Genomic DNA, 19,301 nt, shown 5'->3' with positions numbered 1-19,301 from the left:
TCGCCACTCCTGTTCACCGCGCTAGCCGGAAGAACCTAGGGCTACCACTTGAGCACGGGCCGTTGGAATTCACCACCGCAGCCACCCCTTGACCTGTCATGCAAACTCCAACGTATTAGACTCTACAGAACCCACGACTGTCTAAGGCTTTCCACGGCTGTCAGACGAAAGACGTCGAAGACTGGCTCGCCCAGTTTGGACGGGTTGCCGCATTTAATCAGTGGGACGATGCCGCAAAGCTCAGGAACGTCTTCTTTAGCCTGGAAGATGGCGCTCGTACTTGGTACGAGAATCGTGAAGGCGCCTTAACATCATGGCGCGAGTTCTGCCGCTGCATCCTGGACACCTACACCAGCCCGGATCGCCGAGAACGAGCAGAAAAGGCTTTACGCTCTCGCATACAGATGCCGAACGAGCCCATAACCACGTACGTGAAGGACATGACTAGGCTGTTCCGCAATTTGCCTTCGGGGCTAGTCCGGATCTTCTTCGTGACATCATCCGCTCCATTTTGTGTGAAGAGCTCCAGAAGCTTTTCAGTGCTCCCCAGCCGACAGTCGGCTCTGTCACTAGTATTGTCGGAGAAGAACTTCAGCAAGCACTTCGGCTTTCGGTACCATCTGCTAACCCGCCATCCTTTTCCACCGAGTCCTGTCGGCCAACGTATGCGGACATCTTGCGACGTCCCCCAACTGATTCCACACAATTACTGCCACCCGACCAAGGCTCACTGTATTCAGCCCACCCCGAGCCGTACATCGACAACCGCCGACCACCCCAGCGACAGGCAAACCTGTGGCGTGCCCCAAATCGGCAGCGCCTGTGCTTCCACTGCAGAGAACCTGGTCACCTGTATCGACAGTGCCCATATCAACAACTGGGAGTGAAGGGTTTCCCCACCGACATGCGTAACCCTCCTTTAGACCAACGACCCCGGGATATTGAGGACTACGTAGCCCAGCAGCACATGGTGCCAACTTTTAGACGACAGTCACGATCTCCGTCTCTATGCCGACCATCCTCGCAGCCCGGCCCCGCCGGGATGGCGCAGCGACAGTCGCCTAGTCCGAGCCGGGAAAACTAAAGATAGTGACCTCAGGGGGCGAGGCCGCTTCAAATCGACACGACGAAGACTCCCCGACAATGCGACCTGTGAGCGACCGCGACTTGACGGCCCCGACGACAGTTCATACACGTGAAAATAGACTCTCGCTGGATATACCCGTGCTCCTCGATGGCTATAAGGTTAGCGCATTGAAAGACACTGGTGCTGATTTTTTTATTTTAAGCGGGAAGCTAGCGGCGCTTCTAAAAAAAATAATGACGCCATGGTCTGGCACGCAGATTCGAACCGCTGGCGGACATGTCGTAACTCCGAGCGAGAGTCCAAATTCGCAACTCCACGTTTGTTGTCAGCTGCCTTGTGATACCCGACTGCTCCCGGGACTGTATCCTTGGTGTCTGTTTTCTTTGGGAATATGGGGCCATTATCGATCTCCGGAAGCGTACTGTGACCTTTTCGACCGAGAAAGCTGATGATACTGACACTGCAGACTGCCAAAGCCGTGCCCTTCTTCGAATTTCTGCCGAGAGCGTTTCTATTCCGCCACGTTTCAGTGTTTTTGTGACTGTTAACTGCGGTGAACTACGTGACGGAACGGCGGTCGCTGAGGGCAACCAGTCCCTTTTGCTTACCCACGGCATCACCTCGGCGCAGAGTCTCATCCATCTGCGTAACGGCCGATCTGAGCTCCTGGTGACTAACTTCACGAACAAACCCCGCCATCTTTTTTGGAGAAGTTGAAAATGTGCGCCCATTCCTTGATCGTCTGGATATTAGTACAGATCTCTCGGAAAGACAGCAGCACGACCTGCATTCTCTCCTTCTAAAGTACAGTGCTTGTTTTGCGACATCATCGAAAATTCGGCAAACGCATCTTGTGAAGCACCATATAATTACTCCCGACGATGCCCGCCCCATACGCCAGCAGCCGTACCCCATCTCAACGACGGAGCAATGAAGCGATTCAGACACAGGTTCAGGAGATGCTTCGTGATGGTGTCATCCAACCCTCCAACAGTCCATGGTCGTCCCCTGTCGTGCTGGTGAAAAAAAAGGATGGCACCTTTCGCTTCTGTGTTGATTATCGAAAGTTGAACGACATCACTAAAAAGACGTCTACCCGCTGCCCCGTATCGACGATTCGCCCGACAAGCTTCGTCGCGCCCAGTATTTCTCCTCCATTGACTTGAAGAGCGGGTACTGGCATATTGAGGTCGATGAGCGGGACCGTGAAAAAACAGCTTTTGTCACCCCACATGGACTGTATGAGTTTAAAGTGCTGCCATTCGGCCTATGTTCAGCGCCGGCTACTTTTCAGCGCATGATGGACACCGTTCTCGCCGGCCTCAAATGACAAATCTGTTTAGTTTATCTCGACGACGTTATCGTGTTCTCTGAAACCTTTGGAGAACCCCTCGAACGCCTTCGCAAAGTATTACCGTATTTACTCGAATCTAACGCGCCCTCGATTGTAACGCGCACCCGTTCTCCACGAAAAAGAGTACCGCGCACCTAACGCTTTCATACAGCACCCGTGACCCCCACCCCCGAAAAAAAAAAAGCTCCGATTGTAACGCGCACCCGTTCTCCACGAAAAAGAGTACCGCGCACCTAACGCTTTCATACAGCAATACAACTTTGTCTCGTTTGGAAAAGCAAAGATTTAATCTCGGTGCACTAAAAAACACACACAATAGGAAACGGCTTATCTTGCCAAGATTGCCACTATGCCGGCACAAGGTTCACTCGTCGTCGCTGTCCGACAACTCCTTGTCACTGCTGACGGACCAAAGCATCTCATCCTCGGTGCCGTCCATGGCATTCGATATGCCACATTTTTTAAAGGCCTTGATGACCATGGCAGACGGTATCGTGCACCACGCATCTTTCGCCCATCCAGTGAACTCTTGCAGCGAGGCACACTTCATTCTGTTGCTGGGAGTGAATTCATGGCAGCCACTCACAAGCCATTCGGTGTACAGCGCCCAAATCCTATCTTTCACTGGCTTGTTCAAGCAAACATCGAGCGGCTGGAGCTGCGATGTCATGCCACCTGGTATCACGACAAGGTCGGTGTTGCACGCAGCGAGCTTGTCCTTGATGCGTTGGTCGAGATGGCACTTGAAAGCGTCGAGCACAAGCATCGCACGCAGGCCCAAACTGCCGCCGGATCTCTTGCGCCAGACGTTATCGATCCAGTCGGCGACCAAGTCCGTTGTCATCCAACCTTTTTCATTGGCGCGCACAATCACGCCACTCGGAAACACGATTCCTTTCGGGAGCGTCTTGCGCCTGAATATGAGATACGGGGGCAGCTTGTGTCCATCCGCGGTGCAACAAAGCATTGCGGTGACGCGTGTTTTTTCGTGGCCGGAAGACAACACGCGCACTTGCTTCGCCCCCTTCTTTTCAACGGTTGTGGTGGCAGGCATGTCAAAGTACAGCGGTGTCTGATCGGCATCTCCAATCTGGCCGAGGTGGTAGCCGTACTTGCGGCGCAAACTTAGAACGAACCGCTGAAAACTGTGCAGCTTTTCTTCGTACTCTTCAGGCAACTTCTGGCATATCCCTGTCCGCCTTCGAAGAGAAAAGCCTTTTCTCTTCATAAAATTAGACAGCCAGCACCTGCTCGCTTTAAAGTCGCTCCGCGTTAGCCCTGTTTGTAGGGCTAGCTGCATCGCCCGGACTTTGAGCAGGTCCGTCGTCACTGGCCGCTGCGCCGCTCGCTGCTCTAGAACATATTCTGCGAGCCGCTCTTCTATTTCGGTGAACCGGCCCTGCTTCGGTCCACTGAAACCTTTTCGTGTAGCCTTGCTGCCGAAAATCTTTTCCTTCTGCTTGCGCCAGTCCCGCACGCATGTTTCCGGAACTCCGAATGCGCGTGATGCGGCCCGATTTCCGTCCGTCTCTGCACACACGATGGCTTTCCGTTTAAATGCGGCATCATGATGAACTCGACGAATCTTCGGCACGTCCATACTGGTCGGTCAATCGCAGAAAACGGGTAGGCTAACCAAAGCACATGTACCAGAGCACACGAAGGACGCTACTGCAGCTAGGCATAGACAGCTAGACCAGCTAGTAGGCTCGAAGTGCATACCAGGCGGCCATTTTGAAATGCCGATGGCGATATGATATCGGAGATTTAGGGTCGTACTCGATTCTAGCGCGCACCCAATTTTTGGACAAGATATATCGGAAAAAAGGTGCGCGTTAGATTCGAGTAAATACGGTAGATGCCCTTCGGTCAGCTGACTTGACGCTCAAGCCCGAAAAGTGCCACTTTGGCTGCGAAGAGTTGAAGTTTCTCGGTCATCTTGTGAGTGCCGCAGGCATTAGGCCAGACCCCGACAAAACTGCCGCTGTCGCCAAATTTCCCGTTCCTGCCACGAAGAGGAGTTTAAAACGTTTCCTGGGTTTGTGTGCGTACTACCATTCATCGCCGACTTTTCCAAGATAGCCGCACCCCTGACCCACCTCACGCGGGATGATACACAGTTTGTGTAGGCTGCCGAGCAACAGGCGGCTTTTGCGGAGCTGCGCAGACGACTGCAAACTACCCCTGTTTTTGCGCACTTTGATGAAGACGCTGCCACCGAAGTCCACACCGACGCCAGCAACATCGGCCTTGGCGCTGTATTCGTTCAACACCAAGCTGGCGTGGAAAGGGTCATTGCGTATGCCAGCTGCACGCTCTCCCGCGCTGAAACAAATTATTCCACTATGGAAAAGGAATGCCTCGCGATTGTGTGGGCAACTATGAAATTTAGGCCTTACCTCTATGGCCGTGTATTTAAAGTCGTTACTGACCACCATTCTTTGTGCTTGCTGGCCAATTTCCGTGACCCATCGAGGCACCTAGCATAATGGAGCCTTTGCCTCCAAGAATTTGATTACTCCATTGTGTACAAATCTGGTCAGAAGCACGAAGATGCTGACGCGCTCTCCCGGGCACCCGTCGGATTTGTCGATAATGTCACGGATTACAGAGGTTTTCTTGGACTAGTGAAAGCCTCAGACATAATGACCGGACAGCGAGCTGACCCAGACCTTCGACCTGTCATTGACCACCTGGAGGGTCGCGCTGCTGACGTCCCCCGCCAGTTTGGAAGGTACCTGTCTGCATTCTGTCTTCGGAATGGCGTTTTATTCAAGAAAAACTCCAGCACTGTTGATTGAGTGCGCCTTCTTGTCGTGCCGGCCGACCTTCGCGACGATATCCTTTTTGCTTGCCACGATGAGCCCACCTCTGGCCACTTGGGCTTTGCACGCACACTCGCTCGAGTTCGTCAATCCTATTATTGGCCTAAACTTTTTGACGCCGTCCATCGCTACGTCAGAGGCTGCCGCGAGTGTCAACATCGAAAGGTGCCTCCTCTCAAGCCCGGGGGTTGGCTCCAACCTATTATTCCACCTCGGACGCCGTTTGACCAAGTCGGCATCGACCTACTGGGCCCATTTCCACTGTCGTCGATGAGTAACAAATGGATTATAGTTGCGACCGACTATCTCACACCTTATGTGGAAACCAAGGCAGTGCAGCGGGGCACACCAGTTGAGATCGCTCAATTCTTTATGCGGCAATTGTGTTGCGTCATGGCGCACCGTCCCTAGTCGTAACCGATCGAGGCACGACGTTTACGGCACAGCTCATGCACGACATGCTCAAGCTTAGTCATACCAGCCACCGAAAAACTACTGCATATCACCCGCAGACGAATGGCCTCACGGAGAGACTCAACAAAACCATCGCCGACATGATCGCAATGTACATAGACTCGCAGCACAAAAACTGGGATGAAATTCTGCTCTACATCACATATGCCTACAACACGGCCACCCAAGAGACGGCGCGTTTTACACCATTTCGCCTAGTCTGCGGACGTGACGTTCAGACGATGTTGGATGCCATGCTTCCGAGCTGCACAGATGATTATCCACTCATGCCAGACGCCGAGCAGTTTGCTCAGCGCGCCGAGGAAGCACGTCAACTTGCCCCGCATTCACATTCAACAACAGCAGGGCACGGATGCACGCTGCTACAACCTCCGTCATGGACACGTCGCATACCATTCTGGAGAGAAAGTTTGGGTGTGGACCCCGATGCGTCGGCCCGGCTTGTGTGATAAACTGATTTCCCATTACTTCGGACCTTACGAAGTTCTGCGCCGAGTCACGGAAGTGACTTGCGAAGTTCTTCCAGTGGGTACTGTGCAGCCCTCGCGTCGGCAACCACGCTCCGTGGTCGTGCATGTTGTCCGCATGAAGCCCTATTCCACGTGGTAGTGCGCTATGCGCTTGTTTCGTTGTCGCGTAGGACACCTTACCCCGTCTCCGTTATCTGTGCTGTCCATGTGCTGATCTTTCTTTTCGCTTACATTGGCCATCGCTCGCGCTCCATCCCTTATTTCTTTTTTAAGGGGGGGAGTAATGCCACCTGGTGTCCCCATGTTCTTGCTGCGCCTGGAAGAAGAGGACACTGAAGTTGACTCGCGTGCTGTGCACCGAACCTTGCCTGCTGGTACAGCTTTGCCCCGTCGTTTTAGTCAAGTCTAGCCCTGTTGTCCGTGATAATATGTTCACCTTGATCTCACACATCTTGTTGATCTGCCTCTACTGGGCCTCGGGCATCTCTGAAGCTATCGTTGTAGCTTTTCGCCCGAGGCCCATTTCCTGTATAGTACTGGAAATAAAATTTTATTTAATTTTTCAAAATGGTAGAAGCTGCCTGTTGTGTCAGGTGAAGCTAGTGCATAACTCAGTATCAGGTAAATTATATCAGCTTTTTGATTGCTGCCACTTTATCTGCACAAAATATGGTGATGATTTTTACTGTTAGTAAGTATATTCATGTGATAAGCCGTCCCATAGTGGCCTTCCATAAGATTGATTTCTTTATTACAGCTTTTCACAAACTGGTATGTTTGATGTTTCGAGGCTGTTTTATTTCGCCTTCCTTTTTGTTTCTCTCTTGCGAAACTGCTGGTAGTTAGTGACACTCTGTAAGCTATTTTTACAGTATTAATAGTGCTGTTGATAGTAGCACTTCGCTACGGATAGTAGCGAAACGCGGGAAAAAAGGCACCTTTTAAACTCGATCTTTTGTTTATATGTCACTTGTTCAGCATAAGTGCTCAAAATATATACAGTTAAACCCGTATATATCGAACCCGGATACAGTAGACTCCCGTTAAGACGAACTCACTTAAGATGAACCCTCGGTTAAGAGGAACAGTGGAGGTCGTTTTTTTGGTTCCCCATAGAGTCAATGCAAAAAAAATCTGCTTAAGATGAACACTTTGCAATCGCTAATCGGTTAAGATGAATTTTCACGGCCAGCCGCACCTCACCTGCGCAGCTTACTCGACTGTCCGAGCAGCGCTTCAGCGGAAAGAAAAAAAAAAAGCTTTTCAGTGCCACGACCATCCGTGCCGCCGACGCACGCAGACTCAAGCACGTCGGCATCAGAAATGCAATTCTACGAAGGCGGAAGAGTGCCGCTGCTCATCCTCTCCCACCGTTCCCCCGCTCACTCCTCCTGTACCCGCAGTAGTAGTAGGTTCGCGTTTCGTGTCGCGCCAGCTGTCTTGGTACGACCTCGGGCAGTGACGAAACAGAGCGCAGAGAGGAAGAGAGAGAGAGAAAAAAAAAAGAGCATGCGCGGCCCGGCCAGCAAAACTAGCGAAACGCGGGAAAAAAAACGGTGAGAAGAAAAAGCAGCCAATGATGTTTCCCAATGGTGATCACGTGATAGTGTTGTCATGCCAGTGCTACCGAGCTCCGCGCCTTTGCTGACCGCCAACGACGCCTACTACGCAGTGCACAGATCCATTGTTAGTGGCGGGTGTGCACGTCGCGTCCCGCAATTTTCTACCAGGCTGTACGCTGTCACCTCGTGGTGTGCGCTGTTTGTTTTCGTGCGCGCCGTGTTTGCCGTGTTGCTACTATGGCTAGTCGGTCAACAACTCGAAAAAAGCCGCTTGAGCTTCGTGAGAAGGCCGAAGTTATGACCGAAGTTCGCGCTGGCCAGCTTTCAAAGACTGAAATAACGCGCAAGTTCGGCATAGCGAAAAGTACCGTGAGCGGTATCGTGAAGGACGAAGTGCGGATTACCAGTGCTGTGGAAGATGGTGAGTTTGCGCCGAAGCGGAAGAGGATGCGCACATCTATGCACACAGACCTTGAAGACGTTCTGCTTGCCTGGGTGAAGAGAGCACGTAGTGCGAATTTGCCAGTGAATGGAGTGCTACTGAAAGCTAAGGCGGAAGAAATTGCCTTGCGACTGGATGTCGAGTTTGCGTGCAGCGATGGGTGGCTCGACCGTTTTCGGAGAAGGCATGGACTGGCCTTTCGTTGTGTTGTCGGAGAGGCCGCTGCAGTGGATGAAGTGGTCTGCAGCGATTGGTGGCAGAACAGGATGAATGAACTCATGGACGAATATGACCCTCAAGACATATACAATGTGGACGAAACGGCGCTTTGTTACCAGCTACTCCCAAATAAAACGCTCGCATTTGCTGGTGATGACTGCATAACGGGCAAATGGAGCAAGCTTCGAGTAACGGTACTCGTGGGCGCAAATATGACGGACTGACAAACTAAAGTTACTGGTGCTTGGCAAATCTAAAGCACCACGTTGCTTTAAAAACATAAAAATGCTGCTGTCACGTACATGGCTAATTCAAAAGTGTGGATGACGCAGGCACTTTTCGAGCAGTGGCTTCAAGAGATGGATCGCCACTTCCAGAGACAGAAGAGAAAAGTTCTCATTGTTGTTGACAACTGTCCCGGACACGACCACGTCGCCGGACTTCATGCCATCCGACTGGAGTTTCTACCAGCGAATACAACGGTGAAGCTGCAGCCTATGGACCAGGGAGTAATAAGTAGCTTGAAGAGGCACTATCGTCGCTCTCTGCTGCAAAGGATGCTGATTTGCATGGAGAGCATTAAGGAGTACACAGTTGACCTGTTAAGTGCTGTCCACTTACTGACGAGTGCCTGGGAGCAGGTTACTCAAGCCACTATTGCCAACGCCTTCCGCCATGCAGGATTTGTGCTGCTTAGTGATTGCTTAGTGCAGAATGACTGCGATACTACGAATGAGGACCACACTGCGAACTTGGAGGATAGAAGCATTGTTTGCACGCTGAGCAGTAAGGGTGTGTTCATTGACATCAGTGCATATGTCAGCATTGACGAAAGTGTGGAAACGTGTAGGGCTGACACACTGGACGCTCTGATTGAAGAAGTGCTTGACCTACCATCGGAAACTGCTGCTGAAGATGACAGCTTGAATGTTATGCCTGAATCTGCACTAGTTACTTGTGATGCAGCTGATGCCTGCCTAGACACTTTAGTGCAGTTTTTTGAACAGTGTGAGGGCACTGAAGGGTATCTTCAAAAGTTAAGCGAGATGTCTGCTTTTGTAGCAGGCCGTCGATTTTCACGACAGACACAAAAAAAAATAACAGACTGGGTAACAGTCAACAATGCCTGATGCCTTACTGCTGCAAAGTGTAGTAGACAATCATTAGTCCAGTAAATGCTTGTATTGCAGTTTATTTTCCTGAAAGGCCGTTTTATTCATTTGTTCTCATATACGAGGTATTTGGACACTCTGCATGCTCATATCATTTTTGAAAGCACTCCTCATTAGACGAACTTCTGATAAGACGAACAATTTTCATGGTCCCTTGGAGTTCATCTTAAAGGGAGTCTACTTAATTTGAATTATGGTTATATTGTACTCACGGAATATCCCTTTGAAAATCCCATTAAAAGTATAGGAAAGCTGCGTCGTATATCGAACTCAATTTCACTGCTCGTTCAATATATCGAACTTCGCACCACGCACTGGAAGGTGCACCTTCCCCAAAGACGATCGCATCAACTTCGGCCGTTTGCTGCATGATGTTTTCAAGCTGCCCGCACCCCTATTTTCCAAAAGGTCATTTCACATGATGCGATTCTCGCCGCAGCAGAGTGCGATTTTAGCCGCACAGCGACAGAAGGGCACGCCGCTTCCTTTGCACAGCGGCTGCAAGACTCCCAACAAGCTGGTCGCACACCGCACTATCACAGCGATGGTTGCGAACGGGACGGCTGCCAGCCAATGGAATTTAGCCTGATGTGACTGTTGTACGTAGTTGCGTACAAAACGAAAAAGTTAGAAATGTCTTTTTTGCATAAAGTGCTTTATATTCTCATAAAAGGACATAAATTAGATAAAACATATAATCTTACGTGTGTTCTATCTTTATTGGTAAAATATGATGGTGCCACCGCTCGTGCTATGGTAGCTAGAACTCGTGTCGCACGCAGAAATCGCTGGCGCCGCAAGCATGTGAAAGGGCTGTTGCGATTGGCGCCGCAGCGACACTCCGATTGGACTGACATTTTTCGTGCGTATCGCATCATGTGAAACAGCCTTCAGTCGTGCGTATCTGCGGTGATGGTCTGCCGCGTGCCAGCGCGGGACATTTGCAAGCCATGCGCATGCAGGAACGAGAGGGGAACCCGTGGGAATGGGAGAGGGGAAAACGGCGATAGAGCGAAGCACAAGGGTGTGCTTCTGTAGGTGTGCCCATTCTTTTGCTGAGCTATCTCTCTCCTTCCTCTCTTTCCCGGCCTTCGTTTCCAGCACGACGCGCTACGCATGTGCCAAGCCAGCTCAGCCTGTGGCAGACAGAACATCAGACGCTTTCTCCAGTGTGTGCTGTGAACCCTCTGCGCACGGCAGAAGCAGCAGGTTTTTTTTTTGCGAGTGTTTTATTCTTGTCGTAGAGCTTGACTTGCAGCGTAGCGTAAACTATGGCGGCTGCGGACATTAAGAAGCTGCAGATCTATTTCTTTTTTTTTGCGAGAGTCATCCATCCTTGCATCTATGAATCAATGAAAGCATGCGATCAGCTGCGATCACAACACTGGCTTTTAGCATCGCTCGCTTCAAACAGCATTTGCAGCTATCACGCTTTCCAATGATTTTATGGCAGTTGACTACTCCTCCCCCCACCTGAGCACGACGTGATTAATTGAACCAGGCCTCTGCAATCAAGCCATCACGGGCACTCTGCCAAGTTCACTCCCAGCCACCGCAGGAGCTATCAAAAGATAAACATGCTGGGACGTTATCGCTGCGTAGCATCTTGATACGCTGCCAATAAATGAGCTGTGGATGCGACGGCCAAAACAGAGGGACACACCATTGACCTGCATGCGAAAATGCTTGCGATTTCTGCCGTGGCAACGCAAAAACCTTTTTTTGAGCTGTCGCAGCGGTGAGAGGGGTGCAGTTCCAGCAAGTTGGAAATTTTTCGCTCTGTAGCTGCTGCTCGTCTCTGAGTTTGCTCAATCGCTTGCATGTGAACCGGCCTTAACGCTTGTTTTTTTTTTTTTTAATTCTAGGGGGAAAGAGTGGAGGTTAGGTTTATTATGTAAGTGGGTTTATTACGCGACAAATACAAGATCATTTTTCATGATCGTAAGCGGCGTCTCAAGCCGGTTTCTGTATATTGTATTATCGATATATCACACTATTTCGCGATCCCCTTCGAGTTCGATTATCCGGGTTTGACTCTACTCTTCTTGACAGTTTGTTTTGCAATTAAAATATTGGTGCTTTGTTTGTTCTATGCACTTTTATATCTTAGATTGTGTCATTTTTAGCTGGTTCGCCTGTTTTTTAGTGGAGGCCCTTTGAAAGATGGCTGTTTTGTTTTGCAATTTTTTGCAACACCCTTAAAGGCACTGTCAAATTTGTGCATGCTTTGCTTTTGCCACAGGCATGCATCAAGCTTCCATCCAAGTCTGCACAGAAATCCAGTAGCTTGAAGCAGCCCATGCGCTTGGAAACAGTGACTTGTAAAGCGAACAGCAATCCTGTTGCTACTTCACTGTCCATGATAAGTACTACACAGGAAGCGTCAGTGTTTCAGCCGGCTGTTGCACCATTTTTAACCTGCTCCTCATTTTCTGGACCTTCGTCATCTGCACCAGTGAAGCTCAGTGCGGCCAGCAGTGCCTGTTTCAAGAACTCAATGAACACCAGCTCTATGCCTGTACACTTTGTGCCAGACAGTGATTCTGCTCCCCAGCAGCGACCTCTGTTTACGTCCAACCCAGTGGCACCCACAGCAGGGAGAGTAGTACCCCAAGGGCCTTCCAGGGGTCTGTCTCGACTGGCACCAGCACCACCAAGCCCAGCTGTTCTTTCAGCTGCAAACAGGAAATACCTGCAGCCACCTAACTCAGCTAATGGACCGAACGTTATGGTATGCCCGAATAAGTATTATACCATCCGCGTGGTGCAGGAGCAGGGTTCCATCAGCGAAGAAGCATTAAAGTCTGTTGTCAGCCAGCTGGTTCAGAATTACCCCAAAGAACTGGAGAGGATTACCAGTGGTGGGCAGAATGTCATATTAAAGTTACAGCAGCAGGAGCACTCACTGCTGAAGCCAGCAGCTGCGGATGGCGTGCCTCTTGTGCAGGGCATGGTCCCAACTGTGATTGGGGCAAGCAGTGACACTGGGCCGCAGCACCATACACGTGCGCAACCACTTAAGAGAAGCTCTCAATTTGCGCCAAAGACAGAACCACACTCAGCCGAAAAGCTGCTTCGCCAATTTTCTGCAAATGCAGCGCCAGCAGCAGTGGGAGGTGGTGAACACGCGGCCGTAGTGATATCATCGGATGCTACACTGGCAGTTTCTAGTGCCACAAGTCTTGGAAGTAGATCCCAGCTTACGGCTACAAATTCAGCTGAAACGATTCCTCAAGCTGCGGCGAAAGTGGAACCAGACACAAAGGTGCCTTCTGTTGAGGAGACTGCAATCATTCATGTGATGGTGGAGGTGAGTCTGCATTGGTGTTACTCTTGTGTACTTTTGTTTCTTCTTAATGCGCACTTCTTCCCATGGGCTGCCTTTCAGAACTCAGGTTTTTCATTATTTATTGACGGTTGTATGATCAGCACAAATGGCTCAGGCTAGAGGTGTACGAGTATCAATAGGCGTGAGGCAACTGCAGATGACAAAAATTAGTTCCAGAAATATCAGTGCAGGCAGTTCAAAGTAACGAGAAATCACATTTCTGCAAAACATTGATGTAAAAATAACATCATATGCAGAACTGATTTTCCTTTAAAATTTTTAATGGGCATTAAATTGGGAAGCAGTAGCAATAAAAATTTGTTTGTAGCCAAATACTGTAAAAGCTTGTTAATATGAACCTCAATTATTTGAACTGTACTACAGTATTTCCCGCTCAATTTAATCCAAACGCCAGACTATTTAATCATAGCGCCATAGAATTTAATCTAGGCGCCACAGAAAATAATCCAAGCGGCAAAAAATTTAATCCTGCCGCCACTGATTTTAATCTGGTCGCACTTCAACAGTTCCTGGACAGCCAAGACCATTAAATCTATTTCATCAACCCTATAAACATGCGCATCAAATAATTGGGCTTTCTGAGCGTATTAATATGAATAATGTTGTCAACCGATTTTGGTGGGTCATGCGACAGTGTAATGTGATTTGGTGTGACATGTGCGATAATGCGCCCATTATTCAACTGTATCATCATGGGTGTCAAATAAAAGGGCTTTTCGAGCTTAATAAGGCGAATATAGCAGTAAAACGATTTTGCTGAGTTACATGACAGTGTAACATGATTTCTCTTGACATGCGCGATAATTTGCTTTTTCTTTAACCTTCCAATCATGGGTATCAAATGATCGGGCTTTCCTAGCGTATTAAGATTAATAAGGTTGTAAAGCACTTTCGATGAGTCCTGTGACAGTGTAACGTGATTTGGTGTGACATGCGCAATAATCCGTCCCTTTTTCAACAGTATCATCACGGGTATCAAATGAAAGCGATTTTCGAGCTTAATAACGCGAATATTGCAGTAAAACCATTTTGCTGAGTTACATGACAGTGTAACATGATTTCTTTGGACATGCGCGATAATTTGCTTTTTCTTTAACCTTATAACCATGGGTATCAAATGATCGAGCTCTCTCAGCATATTAAGATGAACAAGGTTGTAAAGCGATTTCGATGAGTCATGTGACAGTGTAACGTGATTTGGCGTGACATGCGCGATAATTTGTCCCTTTTTCAACAGTGTCATCACGGGTATCAAATGAAAGCGATTTTCGAGCTTAATAACGCGAATGTTGCAGTAAAACCATTTTGCTGAGTTACATGACAGTGTAACATGATTTCTTTGGACATGCGCGATAATGTGCTTTTTCTTTAACCTTATAATCATGGGTATCAAATGATCGGGCTTTCTCAGCGTATTAATATGAATAAGGTTGTAAAGCGATTTTGATCAGTCATGTGACAGTGTAACGTGATTTGGTGTGACATGCACGATAATGTGCCCATTTTTCAGCAATATCATCACGAGTATCAAATGAAAGGACTTTTCGAGCTTAATAACGCTATTATTGCAGTAAAACGATTTTGCTGAGTTACATGACAGTGTAACATGATTTCTCTGGACATGCGCGATAATTTCTTTTTTTCCAACCCTATAATCATGGGTATCAAATGATCGGGCTTTCTGAGCGTATTAAGATGAATAAGGTTGTAAAGCACTTTCGATGAGTCATGTGACAGTGTAACGTGATTTGGTTTGACATGCGCGATAATTCGTCCCTATTGTCAACAGTGTCATCACGGGTATCAAATGAAAGCGATTTTCGAGCTTAATAACGCGAATATTGCAGTAAAACCATTTTGCTGAGTTACATGACACTGTAACATGATTTCTTTGGACATGCGCGATAATTTGCTTTTTCTTTAACCTTATAACCATGGGCATCAAATGATCGAGCTCTCTGAGCATATTAAGATGAATAAGGTTGTAAAGCGATTTCGATGAGTCATGTCACAGTGTAACGTGATTTGGTGTGACATGCGCGATAATCCGTCCCTTTTTCAACAGTATCATCACGGGTATCAAATGAAAGCGATTTTCGAGCTTAATAACGCGAATATTGCAGTAAAACCATTTTGCTGAATTACATGACAGTGTAACATGATTTCTTTGGACATGCGCGATAATTTATTTTTTTCCGACCTTATAATCATGGGTATCAAATGATCGGGCTTTCTGAGCGTATTAAGATGAATAAGGTTGTAAGGCGATATTGATGAGTCATGTGACAGTGTAACGTGATTTGGTTTGACATGCGCGATAATTCGTCCCTATTGTCAACAGTGTCATCACGGGTATCAAATGAAAGCGATTTTCGAGCTTAATAACGCGAATATTGCAGTAAAACCATTTTGCTGATTTACATGACACTGTAACATGATTTCTTTGGACATGCGCGATAATTTGCTTTTTCTTTAACCTTATAACCATGGGCATCAAATGATCGAGCTCTCTGAGCATATTAAGATGAATAAGGTTGTAAAGCGATTTCGATGAGTCATGTGACAGTGTAACGTGATTTGGTGTGACATGCGCGATAATCCGTCCCTTTTTCAACAGTATCATCACGGGTATCAAATGAAAGCGATTTTCGAGCTTAATAACGCGAATATTGCAGTAAAACCATTTTGCTGAGTTACATGACAGTGTAACATGATTTCTTTGGACATGCGCGATAATTTGCTTTTTCTTTAACCTTATAACCATGGGCATCAAATGATTGAGCTCTCTGAGCATATTAAGATGAATAAGGTTGTAAAGCGATTTCGATGAGTCATGTGACAGTGTAACGTGATTTGGTGTGACATGCGCGATAATCCGTCGCTTTTTCAACAGTATCATCACGGGTATCAAATGAAAGCGATTTTCGAGCTTAATAACGCGAATATTGCAGTAAAACCATTTTGCTGAGTTACATGACAGTGTAACATGATTTCTTTGGACATGCGCGATAGTTTCTTTTTTTCCGACCCTATAATCATGGGTATCAAATGATTGGGCTTTCTGAGCGTATTAAGATGAATAAGGTTGTAAGGCAATTTTGATGAGTCATGTGACAGTGTAACGTGATTTGGTTTGACATGCGCGATAATGCGTCCCTTTTTCAACAGTATCATCACGGGTATCAAATGAAAGCGCTTTTCGAGTTTTATAAGGCGATTATTGCAGTAACAGGATTTTGCTGAGTTACATGCCAGTGTAACATGATTTCTCCGGACATGCGCGATAATTTGCTTTTTCTGTAACCTTATAAATCATGGGTATCAAATGATCGGGCTTTCTGAGCGTATTAAGATCAATAAGGTAGTAAAGCAATTTTGATGAATCACGTGACAGAGTAACGTGATACGTGATAGTTTTAGCTTTTGGCACCCTATAGTCATGTGTTCCTAATGATTCAGATTTTTTAGAGTAATGGAGCGAATGTTTCAGTAATATAGATTTGCTGAATTACGAGGTCATGTAGCGTGATATGGTGTGACTTCCGCGATTGTTTCCCTCCTTTCCCTCAAATAAACACTTTTTTCAACCCTATCAGCACCGGTATCAAATGATGAATTGTCTTTTATAGCACGTCAAGGCAAATACTGCAGTAATACCTTTTTTTTTCTGAGTGATTTGGCACCGTTACGCGGTTTGTTTTTAGATACGCGGTAATACATCACATTCTCAATGTTATCATGATATTTGCCAGAATCATCCACTGAGTGCAGACAAACTATTTTGCAGTAAAGCTTTTCTGCTGAGTCGTGAGACGATGTTTGGTAATTTGGTTTGACATGCGCGATAATACGCTTTTTGCATCCCTATTGCGCTTGGTGTCGAATAAATCGGCGTAAAAGGCTAAAACTGCAGCAAAATAATTTTGCTAAATTATTGTACGAAGCTATGTCATTCGCTTGAACATAGCAGATAATATGCTAATTTTTCATATATTTGTTAGGGGCATAAGTTTACTCGGCTTCTTGAGCGTTTAGCCGAATGCAGTGAAATAATTTCAGATTTTTCTCAATTTGCCTACTTTTGCTTGACATGCGGTAAATGACCCTCTTATTGCCTTCTCATGATGTTAAAGTAGATCGACTTTATCAGCGTAAGAATGCTACCAATGGAATGCGTTTTAGGACTTTGACGATATTGCCAAATTAATCGGTTATTGTTATTTATAAATGAAGTCAATGGTTCTGCAGCTGCTATTAGTATAGTAGCTGATGACATTCCAGCTTGAACCTAGCAACGAGAGCTGGAAAAGGAGAGAAAGACAAGCAAGGCAAAAATATGAGTATATTTATGGTAGGAAAAGCAAATAAACATACACCCAGGACTGCCTGCATAATTACACTACAATAGGTCACTGACTCCGGCCTTGAGACTATCAAATTTAATCATAATATAAGCGTAAAGAGTAATACCACTTCAGCATATTTTTACATATACTACAATGCTCTGGGTGATCACGTCGGAGCTGCTGCGGATAACTGACTTAGAAAATGTTGTGATATAAATACGTTTCTCTTGGCATGTGGTGGATGTTGGAAGAGAAAAAAATAGTTTTCCTGCTATGCGCGGCCCTATTTTTTTGTACACCTGCTACGATAGCGACATCTTGAGAAGATTTGGCTTTTGCTAATTTAGGCGTTCTCCAAGTGCAGGAAGTTCAGTGCTGTTGACCGCAGCTGCCTTGAAGATTTGAAGGCAGTAGTATAATACTGCCAAACTGTTAAATAGAATCGAATAAAAACAGAGAGTGTGATGTGTTGTAAGATAAGCCAGGTAAGTAAGAGGGCGTACTATTGTCAAAGGAATCCCTCTGATGGCTCCTTCGCTAGGTGTTCTATTTTCTCAGCGTATCACGAACTTGCGGAGCGGATACTATGTAGACCGCGATAACTGATGAGTGTGAGGGGATACAACCATGTAGGTAGTTTCCTATATGGACGTCAAGAATTCCGGATAACTGAAAGCTATTTCTTTTACATATATTGTCACTGCAGCTTGCCGCACTGCCGCTTAATCTATTTCCAACCTTGGCCATACAAGTAATTTCTGAGGGGTAAAATGGTCTTGTCTTACTACGCCGCGTTCACTAATACGCCTTTGAGAAACACTATATTTAGACGGGCCAGGAAATCGGCGCTGCTGAGAAAATACGTATGCTCCTGTCAAGTGCAACGCGAATGCGAAATAACAAACAGATAAATATTTGCTACTCGAGAAGATATATCTGCGGGAACAATTAACACTCCAAACGGCAGTCTGCTTGCCCTAAAAATTAAAGAAGAAAAAAATACTGCGTTCATGTTTGTTTCCAACAATTAAAATGTATTTTTTTTCTTGTTCGTCTTTTATATGAAGCCGATAGCAGATTTTGTGACCCTGCGGTGTTGAATTATTTCTGAAATTAGTGATTTTCTTAGGCGAGGCGGACATGCCACAAACGAACGTTAACAAATTGCAAGAGTAACAACGCAGAGCTCTCATTACACTGTCATTGGTTGACAAACGAACAGAGGAAAAAGGACGAGAAGCTCATGGTAGTAGGAATTGTTCATGTCTCCTATCCGCTCTTTTTGTTAAGAGAAAAAAGTAAATTATCTTGTTAGTGAAAGTATACGTGCACAAACATTGTCTATGCCCATCACTGAAGAGCGTACGCAGTTGAACGACGATGGTGGCAGCCTTTTCCTTGTCCGTGCTGCAAATTTTTTTGTACACAGGCGAATAAATGCTAGCGTTGTAAGTTACGCTGTTGTATTCCTCCGATTTCTAATTGACAATAAAGGAACTACAGATGAATGAGTGCGGCTTCGGTTCCGAAACTCTCGTGTCATCACACCTGGGGAACAGAAGGCCCAAAGCATCCAGTTGAAACCGAAATTTGAAACACTCGGCACTTTCCACGACCACACAGTACCCTACTACGTATATGCATGCCTCTGTCTTTCAAGGAACCGTGCTAATAAGTCCTCCGCCACTCATGCTTGTGTGGAAAGCCGTAGAAATTATTCGACTTAAAAGCGTCCGCCGTGTTCGCGTAGCCGCCGGTGCAGCCAACAACGCACCAATTTTCGCCAGCCTTGTTTGACCAGACTTCATTTAACCGAACATATTCACACAACTAGCCCAAATTTTTGCTCTCCTGATGATATATGCCCGCACATCATCATATAAACAATAGCATTTCCAATTTCCACACAAACCAACGACAACGAGCGCGCTCCAAAGCGCAAGCCCCGCGGCAAATGCCAGCAATGAGCGCTGTCCAGTCCCTATTATTTACATTAGTGTG

The 19,301-nt window shown here is 46.9% G+C and overlaps 1 protein-coding gene across 1 annotated transcript in view; it reads left to right on the top strand.

The window, feature by feature from the left end:
• LOC146188261 (uncharacterized) overlaps positions 1-19,301 on the top strand; it is a 143,934-nt gene that overhangs the window by 118,890 nt on the left and 5,743 nt on the right. Inside the window, exon 13 of the mRNA XM_084605015.1 lies at positions 11,848-12,915. Within this exon, the coding sequence (XP_084461141.1) occupies positions 11,848-12,915 (1,068 nt within the window). The remainder of the gene's footprint in view (positions 1-11,847; positions 12,916-19,301) is intronic.

This window comes from Amblyomma maculatum, chromosome 5 (genome assembly GCF_055883805.1).
Source record: "Amblyomma maculatum isolate TAMU_Amacu chromosome 5, ASM5588380v1, whole genome shotgun sequence".
Classification (NCBI taxonomy): domain Eukaryota; kingdom Metazoa; phylum Arthropoda; class Arachnida; order Ixodida; family Ixodidae; genus Amblyomma; species Amblyomma maculatum.
The sequence above is the reverse complement of the archived record's forward strand: the minus strand, read 5'-3'. Positions and strand labels throughout refer to the sequence as shown.